This window comes from Halichoeres trimaculatus, unplaced genomic scaffold (assembly GCF_033239565.1).
Source record: "Halichoeres trimaculatus isolate MK-OKI-2021-1 unplaced genomic scaffold, fHalTri1.1 fHalTri1_scaffold_7, whole genome shotgun sequence".
Classification (NCBI taxonomy): domain Eukaryota; kingdom Metazoa; phylum Chordata; class Actinopteri; order Labriformes; family Labridae; genus Halichoeres; species Halichoeres trimaculatus.
Window position 1 is genome coordinate 23,617,157 of NW_027437185.1, and position 13,935 is coordinate 23,631,091.

Below are 13,935 nucleotides of genomic sequence, written 5' to 3' on the forward strand. Positions count from 1 at the left end.
TGTGTGTGTGTGTGTGTGTGTGTGTGTGTATTTAAATATATATATATATATATACACACTGAGGGAAGATCATCTACTTAACCCTCAGTTATAAGGTAAAACTGGTCATCACTCGCACTCATAATGATGTGAGAGGTTTGTGAAACCCAGGGCACCATCATGTATTTTCTTGAGTAAACATGAATGTAAATACTTTTAAAGCTTTACTTTGGCTAAAGAGAAAATATTGGGTAACCGTTCTGCTCTGAAGATAATATTTTATCATGTGATAAACCCTTTAGATCCCTGACTGAGAAGAAGTGTGTCAAATGTGCATGAAAGCCATCTGCACACCCTGACAAAGAGCCAAAAGGCTTCCCGAAGTGTTAATAATAGATAATAACATCAAAGAGCCGAATGCACAAACCCTTCCAAGACAATTACAGTTTGATTAGCTTGACTCAGAGGAAATGAAATGCTGCAGGCTGATAATATTTTCATATCATATATTTGTTGTCGAGATGAAATTGCATCTCTTAAATAAAAAAAGTTTTAAAGTCCTAAATCTAACATTAATTAAGGACACAGGAAAAAAATCACATGAGGAACTGTTTATTCTAATCATGGACATGACATCAACGGGTCTTTGCATGACTGTGTCTCATTTACAGAGTTAATAAAAAAAATTACAGGAATGGGAGAGATAAATAAAAGATGCTCCAGGTCCTCATCTCTTCTTCCCCGTCCAAGATTCAGCTGCAGCTGTAGCTGCTGCTGCATCAGCTTTCAGCTTCTCCTCCCTCTGCTCCAAGAAGACTTTGTACTCTTCAGCTGAGAGACTGAGGAGGAAGAGGAGGAGGAGAAGAGAAAAGGGGAGAAAAAATAGATTCAGTAAGCCAAAAGTTAACTTACTGTTACATAAAACACCAACCATCCTTGAAGCATTAACAGAATTTTAATATACTTAATAATTTCGAAGTTTGACGATTTTTAATTTATAAAGGTGTAAAAATGTGGATGACAAACGTCACAATGATTTATTTCTAGCATGCTGTTGATATTTAACAGCAGAAGCGTCCATCACTTTGACCAAAACCCTTTCATCCCTCTGTAACAGTAACTTTAAACACTTTTTCAGTGACAGTCCTCCCGTATCAAAGAGCAATGTCCTCTGTCTGGACTCTCCACAGTGCTGCAGTGTTCAACAAGCATCCAGGGAGAAATCCATTTTAAATGAGGCACAGATATCCATTTCTCCACTGACACAGTCCTCAATTAATCATAACACTGTGCAGCTGCAGGACATGTTCACTTTTAAGTCAGAGGGAGAGAGATACAGCAGAGAAGTACAATATCATTTACTGGTAGAGAATTGAATTTAGCCGGTTGAGATAATGTGATCGTGAAAGAATCTTTTTTTTTTTTTTTTTTTTTTTTTACAATTCTAAAAAGCTTATAAAAACATTACACTTTAGAGAATATCTCAAAAACTGTCCTGGCTCAGATGAAACTGGTACAAACTGGCCTTTACTGGTTTCCTCACTGATTTCCTGGCTGTGTTAAGTCAATGATTGTGAATAGTCAAAAGCATAAAACAGCTGGGATTAACTCTGAATTACAAAAGAGATGTCAGGGACACCAGACCACACATGTCATAAACAACCAGAGATGAGTTTCAAGGCACAAAACCAAAAATTATGTGTAACAACATAAGTTAATTCGATACCAACAACATGTTCAAAAATATTTAGTTCAGTCATGTTATGTACTGGCTGGTTATGTGACACAAAATTAATAAACAGGTCTAATGATGAAGTTTATTTTGTGTAGCGCACTCATAAGATGTAGTGACCCGCCATTGGAGCCGTTTTCAGTCTATTACATTTGTTTTGATGGGATGGTTTTAAGACTGAAAGGAGGAGATGACATGTAACAGTCCTGGATAGCATCCACTGTCATAGTGTCCAGTAGCATGGCTCCTTCTCCCCAAATCCCGCATGTTGCAAAGACTATACTTGTAACCCTGATGTATTTTTGAGTGTTCCTGATGTTGTGCTGCCTGTTTGTAACTATCAGAGGTTCTTAAAGCACCTAAAACCTGAGTCTGAAAACAGTCAGAGAATATACATCAGAGCAGCAAACAGAATCATCACACTCTTAAAACTTTTCCCTGTTTAAGATTTCAAGGCTTTACTCGACTGTGAGCCTGCTTCTACACTCGCTGACATTTCTCTCTCTTTATTTAGCCTGATTAGGTTCTGTGGCCCTTTATTGCTGAAGAAATGAATTAAGTTGTGGGTAAATATCATACAGAACTCTGTGTAGAAAGATTTAATTAATACTGCAGAGATAAAAGTTCCTCATGGCTCCATTTGGATCCTCATTAGAAGCTTGGGTGTCAGGAGCTTGTGTCATTTTCAAGCGCTCCATTAAGAGCCTTTAATGGACCCAGCGTCGGATCAGAACTATTAAGTGACAAAATGAGATGTGGCCATCTCAACTTTTGAACGAGCGCTTTGACTTTACAACACTTTATGCTGTAACACTGGTGTTTTGATTTGCATTAAATTATCTTCTGAAGCTACTGTCAGTGTTCTTATTGTTGTGGAGAGTCTCCTGTCAGCTAATCTGACCTCTAGTGGCCACTACAAGAAATTACAGCATTTCAAAACAGGATTATCTTCTTTTTTTAGAAGAAATAATCAATTTAAAAAAAACACTTGAATCAACAACCTGTGAGCAATACTGATGTGTCCACAGACACACTATTCCCATGTGAACGATTAACTAAGAAGCACAAGGGCACAGAATCAAGACTTACTCCTGGACGACCTCAATGCCCAGAGACCGAGCTGAGCCAACTATGCTTTTGACGACGTTCTCCAGGGAGGTGTTCCTCATTTTGAAGCACTCGTCCTGAGCTTTCACCTGAGCAATCTCATACACTGCCCTCAATGACACCTTCCCAGCTGTCTCATGGCCTGGACAGACACAGACACAGACACACACACACACACACAGACACACACACACACACACACACACACACACACACACACACACACACACACACACACACACACACACACACACACACACACACACACACACACACACACACACACACACACACGCACCCGCACACATACAGAGAGAAAGAGAGAGAATAATATATTAAAGAGATTTCAGAATTTGAATAAAAAATTGAATGCATGAACAAGAGGAGTTTGGTAAAGAAGACGACAAAGTGTGTCTACGTGTGTTAGTGTGTGTGTGGGTGTGTGTGTATGCATTATGTATTGTGCGTGTTGGAAACGGTGCAGGGGTGGTTTTTAGGAGCTGAAACGAGGCAGAAGATGGCTGGGGGTGTGTAGTATAAAAGGTAGAAATCCATAATTCTCTTTTTCTAACACTCCACCTTTGCCACTTCCTTCCCCAGCTGCAGCCCCCCCTACACATGTCATGAATATAACATCAATCAAAGCCCAGCTCAAAATCGAGCTCAGGGAGAAGTGTGTGTCCGTTACAGGAAGGGTTCAGCAGGGGGAAAGTGGAGCTGAACCATCAGAGCAGCTTCGTGTCTCACCTGTCTTGTTGGCCCCCTTTGCGATGCCCGCCGCCTGCTTGAGGAAGTAGGACACCGTGGGCTGGCCGATCTTCAGGTCATAGGTTCTGTCCGGCTGAGGAGAGAGGAGGACAAATATAATTAGAAGCTGATCAAAGAATTACACATACGAATGGGAGTTTTATGAAAAAAAAAAACAGAGTGGTCTAGATTTAAAAAAAAAAAAGTAATGAGGCTGTTTTTCCTTCATTTATTTCATGTCACACAAACCATAAGTCACACTTAGGAAGAAGTCTTTTATAACTTTAAGTAATCCTTTTACCTACCAGTTACTGTTCATCCATCTGCCAAACTTTCTTTACATCACTTCTGTACCGGACAACAGTTCTGTTGGCATATTTACCACTAAAACAAACCTTGATTTTAAACAGACTTTTAAAAAGTTCAGCAGATGCAGAAAGTCAATAAAAGCTTAAACCTTTCTGGCTCTATGAAAAGAAAAAAGCCTCTGGCTGAGTTTAATGTTTCTGGCTCGCTCGTTTGTTTTTTTTTCCCCAACAACTGTTGTTAAAGGCAGCTCAAATACACACATAATAGCAACCTGATATCCTGCTCAGACAAAAACTAAAGCTGTATATTTCATACAACAAATCATTATCCAAGCAGAGGACAGGCAACTAATAAACAGTGCTGTTGATTTATAGCAGGGTAGAGCTGTTTACTTTGACTGTTTGAATATAAAAGGGAAATGTTGGATCAAACTTCTTCTCCCATCTAACATAACCCTGATTGACTCCTCTGTTAGCATACTTTCTAATAAGAAGGAAGCAATCATGAGACATGTTGGTAAAATGAAATGGATGTAGATTCTGATTTCTAGACTGACATCTACCTCAAAACAAAGAAAAATAAAAATCTGGGCACTTTTTCAAACAAAGATTAATCACTTAACTTAATCATGAAATTAAACGTTTAACGTTTCAATTTTAGTCTTGCCAGTAGATTTTATTATCTCGGATCAGTGTTTCTCTTGATTTCTTCTCTTAGTAGTTTTAAGGCCTACTTAAGGAAGAGAATATTGTGCTAACGTGCAATTGTGCTTGGCTCTCAGGTAATACAGCACCTTGTCAGACCTGCAAAGCTTTGTTTGTTTAACGAATCAGGAAAGGAATATCTGGCATGAGAATGAGAAACTCCATGTAGAAATTTGCCACCTCCACTAGTGTAACACTGTACACGAAGCATTTCCAGTCTCTGCACTTTGTCTCAAAACCTTCGACATGCTGCATTTGATCAATGACAGGTGTCAAACATAACCATGCAGAAATAATGACTCCCCTCACTCATGGTCCGGCTGTTTTTGTAGGTCATGAGGGGGCGTCAGTATTAATTTCCATCTTGTTAGTAACCACTTAAATATTCCCAGCAGGAGTTTGAAGTCAAAATGATCAGAGATTGAGACATACACACCATGAGTTTAATGCATAGGTATGGTTTTAGCTTTAAGCACAGTTTCAAGGTTTCCTGATAAAGTTATAAGCTCATGTTTTGGTACCTGAGTTGAGAGAGTCAGGTCAGTGCATCTCTGTAGTTGCCGCTCTGAAAAGAAAACCAGATCCTGGATGAACAACTTGGTTTAATCTGTTTTTTTTCTCTGTGCTCCAACCTGAATTATTAAGGTCTCTAGTGTTGCTTCTGTTTAAAAACATTTTCAACTGACTGTATTTCAAACTGGAATTCACACCCAATCAATATGGAGACAGGGAATGTTTCCCCCCTCTGAACTAATGTAGCACGTTGCTTTATTAAACAGAAAAGCCTTTTTAATTGGGGCTGCATGATTAAAGCTAAAGAAAATGAGTATCGACCACTCACCGGCTTTCCTCAGGCTCTTCACTGAAACAGTGTGCAGTTTTTAGGGGAAATCGCTCCCTCTCGTCTGCAGTATTTATGTTTCCAGTTAATCAGGAGAACTTTTCCTTTCATCCCTCACGGATTGATCTAGATCTTTCTTCATTTATTTTGTATCTTGGGGCTAATAGCTCACAGTGCTCACCGTGCAGAAAAACCTTTTTCTGTTGTTAAAGAATATTAAACACACCACTTACCGTCCCATCTCTAAACAGGAGAGTCATTAATCATTCAGAGTTAATTTCTCACTCTTCTAATTAATATTTGACAGAATTTTTTGAGCAACATTACTGAATTGCTTTATCCTTAAATTAAAGCTTTTGAAGTCTTCTTTGACTTATAGGCTGCCTCTGTCGTTCCATAGTGTAATTCAGAGTGAGTGCTTGTTCTTGGGAAATGTAATTTGGGTCGAGCCGGTAAGACCATAAATGTTAAAAAAAGAACTGAATGCATCTTTGAGGTGAGAACCCTGAACTCTTTCTTTTTCATTTTTATAGCTTTTTATAGCCTTTGCATCGAGCAGCTTATGGAACAAATGCCCTTGAGCTTCTTTTAGTGCTGCTTCTCAACCATTTCTGACTCATTGTGCCTCAGGAAATAACCCTGAATTAAGCTCAAGATAAACATTAAAACCTTCAGACATAATAGTTTGAATAAGGGCTTTTATTTCTGTTTGTCCCTTACAAAAATTATCTTCTGTTTTACAGATGCATCCCTCACAGTCTTGGCAGATTGTGGGAAGTCTTTTGGGGACAGTGTGCATCATGTGACCTGAAAGTTGTTTCGATTAACAACAGCCTCTATCATCCATTGGCTTTAGAGCTTCTTTTAGGGCTTGATGTGATCTCCTGTGAGGACTGTGTGACCTTTTAATGCAGGAAGAATTGAAAACAAAGCTGTTTTGTCACAGTCACAGGACAGAAGTCAAAACCTCAAAGAGGATGTTGATGGAGGAGAAATAAAGACTTCCTGGCCCTACAGTGTGGGCCAGGAAAATTTACCCATAGTTTCTTCTGCACTATTCAAAACTGCTTGCAGACAAACATAAACATTGGACATAGTTACGATACTTAACTTTCAGCCACCAAAACAATTTACATCTCCACACGCCTACCCTTTACCTTCAACATAGCCTGGACACAATCTTTTAGGCCCACAAAAAGAGCGGGACTACATCTTGTACAAGCTTGAACTCATAGGTTGGAGTGTAACTTCTTGTTCCATCTTGTGATTAAAGTGTTTAATTGCAATTAACTAAAATTGTGGGATTAATTGCCTCTTGACAGGCCTGATTTGCACCAAAATGTCAAGCAAACTGCATGTTGCAGTTCTTCCACAGAGACAGTAAGTGCGTTTACATGCATGCATGCAGCAGTCTGGCTAAGGTTATAGCTCGATCATAAAGCCACAGTGGGGGGTCTAGTGTTGTCTGTGTATACATGCAGAAAAGGAAATTAGACTTCTGGCTGAGAATGTCTCGCTCTGCTTTGAAAAGCGGCACTGTGTCCTTTTTTGATAAGCAAAGCTGCTGGCATGTCAAACTGGTTTCGGTTCGGCCCAATGAGAAAGCAAACTCTCTAACAACGATGGTGGAAATAGATGAAGCTGTAGCTCGCTATATTCTTATGTAAGTATGTGCCATGGTGTTTGTTGTGTTTGAGCCCTAGACTGTATGAGCGCAGTGATCCTATTAATCATGGTCATCTACTTCCTCCTCCTCTTCCGGCTGAACGCCAAGGTGTATCCAACCATTGTCTGATCTAGGTGTGTCAATCGAGCTATGCTTTGTCCAATTTCGGTTTGACAAAGCTGTTTACAGTCATTCCAATAGTCCAATCTTATGCCCACTAAGCTCATAGTCTGATTTCTGAAGTTGCATGTAAACGGACTGATATTCCTACATTGCTGACATCTTATTTCACAGATCACCATTAACACAAACCAGAGTTTTTTCAAATTGTTCCCATAAAAAAGCCCCTTTTTGCCAACTATATGAACTTGCTTATCAGCATTAACTCAATGTAATAAAGTTGTAATCCAATATATCGGTGCATCTCGATCAAAGACTGGTTCTTGTGTAAAGTAGCTTTAAAATGTGGATACACACCTGTAGTTACAAGATCCATCCTCTCTTTGAGCTCTGTTTTTGGTCTGCACCATCTCCCATAATAAAGAAAAACTGGGATTGGGGTTAATTTTTTTTTATTTTCTAGAAGGCAAACATGCATTTTAGCTTATTTTGGATTTTTTAAAGTTGATCCTTTCTAATGACATCAGAACTTCACCACATTTTACCAGCTTGAATTAAACAACCACCATTCAAAATTGTTCCCCCAGTGAAGTTGGCCACAGACTTGATAACTAGACTAGATTAGATCTTAACCAAGATTCCAAAATTCCATAACACTACCAGACCCCAAACTTAAACGCTGTAGTGATTTCACACATGGCAGATATCACAGGAACTCTTGTGATCAAACTTCTAACATCATGACTTCAGAAGATAAACATACAGGGAAAACAATAGATGTCGTCAGCTGGCTGTGTGTTTTGTTTTACTGCCAGAAAAGGAAAAAGCCGAACAGAGCATGGGTGAACAATACCACAAGATGGTCTTATCACATGGCCATATCTTAAATGGCTTAGGGTATGTTTGTGTTATGTATTATTATGCGGGTGTTCTGTCTGAGGCAGGCGAACCAGAAATCAAACATGTTTGATATTTACGATCCAAGATTAGAAGGCTCTGGCATGGCTGAGGCAGTAAAACAATCTTATTGATGCCACACACTTGAGGATTATTTGGGCATAGAGGAAAAGCCCTGAAGCATCCTTCCCGATCATTCAGGGATGCAAACGCAGCCCTCGACCAGGCCTCTTAAAATGGATCATTTCCTGTGTTTTATCAGTTTGCATATCTCTCTGTCAGTCTATCAAACATCAGTACTCCTCTGAGATACTTTAGCTCTTTTTGATAATTGGTTATTGTCTGTAAGTTAAAATATTTTATTCATGTTTCTTTTATGTACAGCTGTTTCAAAACCAACTGCCTCTAAAGGGATTTTTGATAATAAAGTTGTTTGAATTTGATTGCTGATGAATACTCCAGTCACTTTATTCACTGGTCCCTTTGCTGTCTGTCAACTGTACAGCGCTGGACATCTGTACAGAGTTTTTACTGCTGCAGCTGAAGCAATGCTGATGAGAGCACTGACAGTGAACCGAAGAGTAAAATGTGGAGTCAGAAACCACAAAACGCAAGGCTGAAAAAGGCTTAAAAACAAGCATTCATAGCATAGATGACTTAACCATCCCTTTTTCAGAAGGGGTTTATGTTATTTTGTCCACCGCCTCTACATGTTAGACCATGCTGCTGCTGCCGCTGCTGCACCATCTGCTCTTCAGCCTCATTGGCTCGCCCTTTCCATCGTCCCCCCAGGAGCAGAGCAAAAATAATCTCCTCAGCTTCACCGAGTTTTCCTGACCCTTTTCTTTTGATACAGACTTGTTCACCCACCCAAAATCTTTTTTTTTATGAAAGCCTAACAAAAAGATTCGATCGATAAATCATCAGAGAAAGTTTACTCCGGATCATCTGTTATCTGTCACATAAAAGAATAAACAGCAGTAAAACAAACAGGACAATAAAGTGAAGGCTGGGCTGAGGAGATATCACAGAGCAGGTGATTTGTCATCAGGGTTGTGTTATCTAACACAAGTGACCTTTCTGCAGAGGAAACAGAATTTTTACTCTATCTAAAGAAAAGCCATTGGATGAAAAGGTCCAATGAGTCCGCCTCTGTTCTTCAGGAAAGAAAACAAATATTTATCATGACAGACTTTTTCTGACAGGCAGAGTGAAACAGTGTCAAATAAAAAGACAGAAAGAAGGCTGATGGTGTAAGGTACTGGGTTATAAAACAGTATAGCTTTGCATTAAGATCAGTTCCAGCATGAAAAGATGAGGTGTGATCACAATTATAGATAAGATAGTTCATAACCTTGAACATGATTGGCTTAGTCGTTTCAACTGACTTGTAGCTGCTAGGGAGTATTTGGAAGACTCTACTTTTTAGCCTGTTGCTAACTAAATGAAAGTTAGGTTGAATCAGCTTTTCCAGTATGGTGACCATCACAGCTGGGCTTTCAGAAATCAAAAGGTGATATGACAGAGATATGTCTAAGGTTTATACAGTCTGCAGTCGACACCTGTTAGATGAACTGACATACGTTTCTGTACAAACATTTGTTTCCTAAAGACTGAAATGAGAAAATGATCCTCTGTGTTTTTTACACATGTCCGTCATCAATCTTCTTACATTGGTGCAGACTAGAGCCCGACCGATTAATCGGGACGATTATGCCTGTCACCGATTAATCGACATCAGCCAAAATCCGATTATAAAAATTTTTGCTCCACAGAGATTCTGTGGCTCCTGCTCTTGTATGTCGGTGTGTTGGGCTGCACACTGCCCGAGTGCCCGCCCCCTCCGTCCACCATTATCTAATGTAAGACTTTAGAATGACGTTTTAACATTGTGTAAGCTGCTTTTTTTGTGAGATAAACAGAGATAAATGCTACTGTTAATTCACACGTCTACCATTATCTAATGTAAGACTATCAGTGTGTCCCAAATCGCATACTTCCACACTCAAATACTCAAAATTTTGAGTATACTGCGTCAAAATGAAAAACAGTATGCATAGTATGCAAAAAATGAGTATGCAAAAGTACCCGGATGATGTACTCAAATCGGCCCGGATTTTGAGTATGCAGCTGTGGACACTCAACGCACTCATTTCCTCCTCTGGCAGCAATGGTGGAAGACAGTGGCGGACTGGGACTGAAAAGCCCTGGACTTTAACTTGGCCCAGCCCATAATAACGGGACACCCCCCCCCCCAGCCATCGTCGGGCAGAACCGGCCGTTGCTGGAGGGGGGCTGTGGGTCTATGAACGACCGGTTCAGCCCGACGACGGCCGGTGCTGCAGGTCTGTCAATAGACGGTTTTTTACACGTGTTGTTTCCACCAAGCACCATCAGCTGTTGACGTTGTGATGAGTGGCAATAGTAAAAAAAAAAATTACTCGTCACCAAAATGTCTATCTAAAAATACGAATAAAAAATACATTCCGGGACATCTTCAGCCAGTAGGAGGAGGAGGAGGTGTTGCTGGCGCTGATTACGGCGTAACAAAGCGCGATTGAAATTAATTGTAATTACAATGAAAAATGGTAAGATCTTCATATTTTGATTGTGTTATTAGCTGTGTTTAACATACTACTGAAAAGGCTTTGAAAATTTGCGGGCAAATAGTGGCAGTATTTGGCTGAAATGCGCTGGAAGCCGGTCACAATTAGACGTAGAAGAGGAGGAGGTTGACACCATGTCGTCATTGCCGGTAAGTACGGCGCTCAGCAGTATGCGATTTGAGATAGCACTACACCCTCAAAATTTGTGCACTTAGCCAGTGAGTATGTAGTATGCTTACTACACTCAATTTGAAAATTTTGAGTACACAGTATGGAAGTATGCGATTTGAGACACACTGTATAATTCAGCGTTTTAACGTTTAAGTTGCTCATTGTGTGTTTATATTTTTATTTTTTTTATACTTACTGTGTTTACAGTTTGATTTATTTATTTATTATTGTGTTTACAGCTTGTTCTTATTTATCATTGGTTTACACTACAGTTCTTATGTTGACAGTTTTATAATTTAAGCTCCTTGTTTTAATTTAATAGTCTTCTGTCTCCGTCTTGAATCATATGGGTATTATAATGATTTGTGATTATATACAGTATATATCCCGTGTATATCAATTAATTTATTATATATATCGGCTTTTTTTTGCCCCCAGTATCGGCATCGGCCCCAAAAATCCCATATCGGTCGGGCTCTAGTGCAGACAGACAAAAATGAATCTGAAACCTCATCCCAGCAACATGTCAGCTCCTCTCCAGAGGTGTCCCGTGTCAGATGACATACGTTTCTAGTATAAATGCAACAACCCCCTGAAAACCTCCAAAAGAAGGCGCCCAGGAGGCGTCCTAAACAGACAACTCTTCAACCAGCTCCTGTCTTGTGCATTGGAGCAGTCACTACTCTCCAGGCTTCCTCTTGAAGATTGAGTGCTTCATTCTATCTCTGAGGCTGAGGCTAAAGCTCTGCTTACATATAAACGCTGATCGTTTCATCTGGGGTCGTAGAGAGAGTTGCTGCATAGAGCGAAGAAGGTCGAGTATCTCTCTCTGTATTGTCCTCATTAGCTCGACTGATGGAGTCAGTGCCAAACTGTTACAAAGCAGAGGGGAAAAGGCACTGGACGTACCACTCAGTCTGTAAAGAAGCTTCCTCTTAAGTCATGAGCTGTGAGTAGTGTGGTTAAAGATGAAAACCCTGCACAGTAAATGACATCTCTATCAGCTTCAGTGCCTCTTGAACATCACGTGTTACATTGTTAGCATGACAGCCTAACAGAGCTGCGAGCATGGCCACAGCCTCATCATTGCATTACACGTCTGTGTATGGATTAAATAAAGTAGACGTATTAGGTTAATTAGCAAGCTGCTTGTAGGCTGTTTGTTTTTTCACTTTGAGCACAGTTGGGCAAGCTGTTTCCCTCTTTCAACTCTTTATGCTCAGCTAATTGCCTCACAGCTTATGCTGCTTCTTTAACACACACACATATGAGATTGATCTCTTCGTCTAATTCTCTGCGAGAAGGTGAACAAGTGGATTCCCCTAAGTGCCAAAGCTTCCTTGAAGAGTGCGATGAAAGACTCTATGAGATGTTCTCAAAGCTCCAGACAAGCTTGAGGGTAAAGGTGAAAGCTGAGAGGAAAAATCTCCCATCTGAGAAGCAGCATTATGTTGCAACAGGCACATTCATCGTTAGATTAGCGCAAAGTCAGTGTAGTGTGCACAGAACTGGCACTCAAACGGCCAGCAGATGGCAACGATGGGTAGTGCTGAGGCCCCCAGATGTGCTGGCAGAGCTGCTGCTGGTGTTTCTGCACGTCAAAATTAATTCACGCCTTTTAAAGGATTGGGCTTCCCCCGCCTTACATCACAAACCTCATTACACTTTTATTCAGCGGAAAGGACTCAACTCCTGATTCGGAACAACACAAAGAAGTGGGAGGGGGGGATTGAGTAATATGTGGATGTATAAAATGAATACTACACGCTTACAACACTGTTTTTCTGAGTAATTCACATTTTGTGCATGCACTTAATGCTTCTTGACTCCTGGTTCCTCTGGGTATTGCTTCATTAATGCATGCAAATGGAAAAGCTTACTTCAGTGGTAGAGTATGAATAATGGAAGTGCCCAGGTTATGTTATGCAGCAGAAGGAATTAACCACAATTGAAGGAGGGAGGGAGGGAGGGAGGGAGCCGCTAAGTATAAAAGCTATCAAAGACTGGTTGGAGAGACCCACAACGACGCACCTTTACATGGATCTTGATGGGGAGAGGGATGCCCTCTTTCAGCTCTTTGGTTTTCTCATTGAAGTCCTTGCAGAACTGTCCGATGGGGATTCCTCTCTGGATGGAAAGAGGAGAAATAAACATGGAAAATGACGGAAGGTTGTTTTAAAATGTATGAGAGGTCTCAAACATTCAGCTGAGTCTCACTCATGTCAAACTGTGCTGCTAGAATACAGATGCCAGGCTTCTGTCAGTCAATCAATCATGAAGCTCAGGCAGGTTGACTATATTTACACACATGAATGGATGAGGGAGTGAGTGTGTTGGTATGTGATGAGTAGGTGTGTTTGTCTGAACCTTCTGCAACATTTTACATTTCCTGCTGGTTATTCTGGAGATTTTCCACATCAAGATGCATCTTTGAGTGTGTGTGTGTGTTCCCTGTTGCTTCCAACTGATTGTTTGTGTGTGTGTGTGTCTGTCACTCCAGCTATGACTGAATGCATGTCGGTGCCCAGAGCCAGAGAAAGCCAGTGATGAATGAGCCTCCCATTTTCCAGCTCCTGCAAGGCCGACCAGAGCGAAATCAAAATGGATGGGTGACATTAAGTCAACACCCGGCCAACGCGGCTCCTTTTGCACCATTCCTCTCTGAAGCTGAATCCAGTGGTGAAGACTAATAAAGAATCTAATTATTACTGCTGAAATTTATACTGACCTTCACCCGCCATCCTTCCCAAAGGCAACACACTGATTGAAATGTTCATTTTCAGAAATGAGGGGAAGGAAAAAAGGGTTTTTTATTCACTTTAATGGACTTGCGAGCTTCTATTGCTCCATGACAGAGCAGAGCACGGCCCTCAGATTCTAATAATGGATCTGATGAAGAGTCAGTCATCCTGAGACATCCTGCGATGACAGCACGCGGAAGACATTTATTTGAACCTAACGGTGCGGAAAGTTCTGTGAACATCATCTCCTCTAAAGGCTTCAAAAGCACCTGATGAATACCAATCAGTCGCAGGATCTCCACTTCTCCATCACTT

The 13,935-nt window shown here is 40.5% G+C and overlaps 1 protein-coding gene across 2 annotated transcripts in view; it reads right to left on the bottom strand.

The window, feature by feature from the left end:
- Positions 1-13,935, bottom strand: part of mrpl11 (mitochondrial ribosomal protein L11) — a 90,268-nt gene continuing 76,333 nt past the window's right edge. For both annotated transcript variants that reach the window (XM_074674277.1, XM_074674276.1), the window contains exons 3-6: positions 12,911-13,006; positions 3,566-3,659; positions 2,801-2,960; positions 1-818 (exon numbers count right to left, since the gene is read on the bottom strand). In XM_074674277.1, the coding sequence (XP_074530378.1) occupies positions 707-818; positions 2,801-2,960; positions 3,566-3,659; positions 12,911-13,006 (462 nt within the window). In that variant the 3' untranslated portion in view covers positions 1-706. The remainder of the gene's footprint in view (positions 819-2,800; positions 2,961-3,565; positions 3,660-12,910; positions 13,007-13,935) is intronic.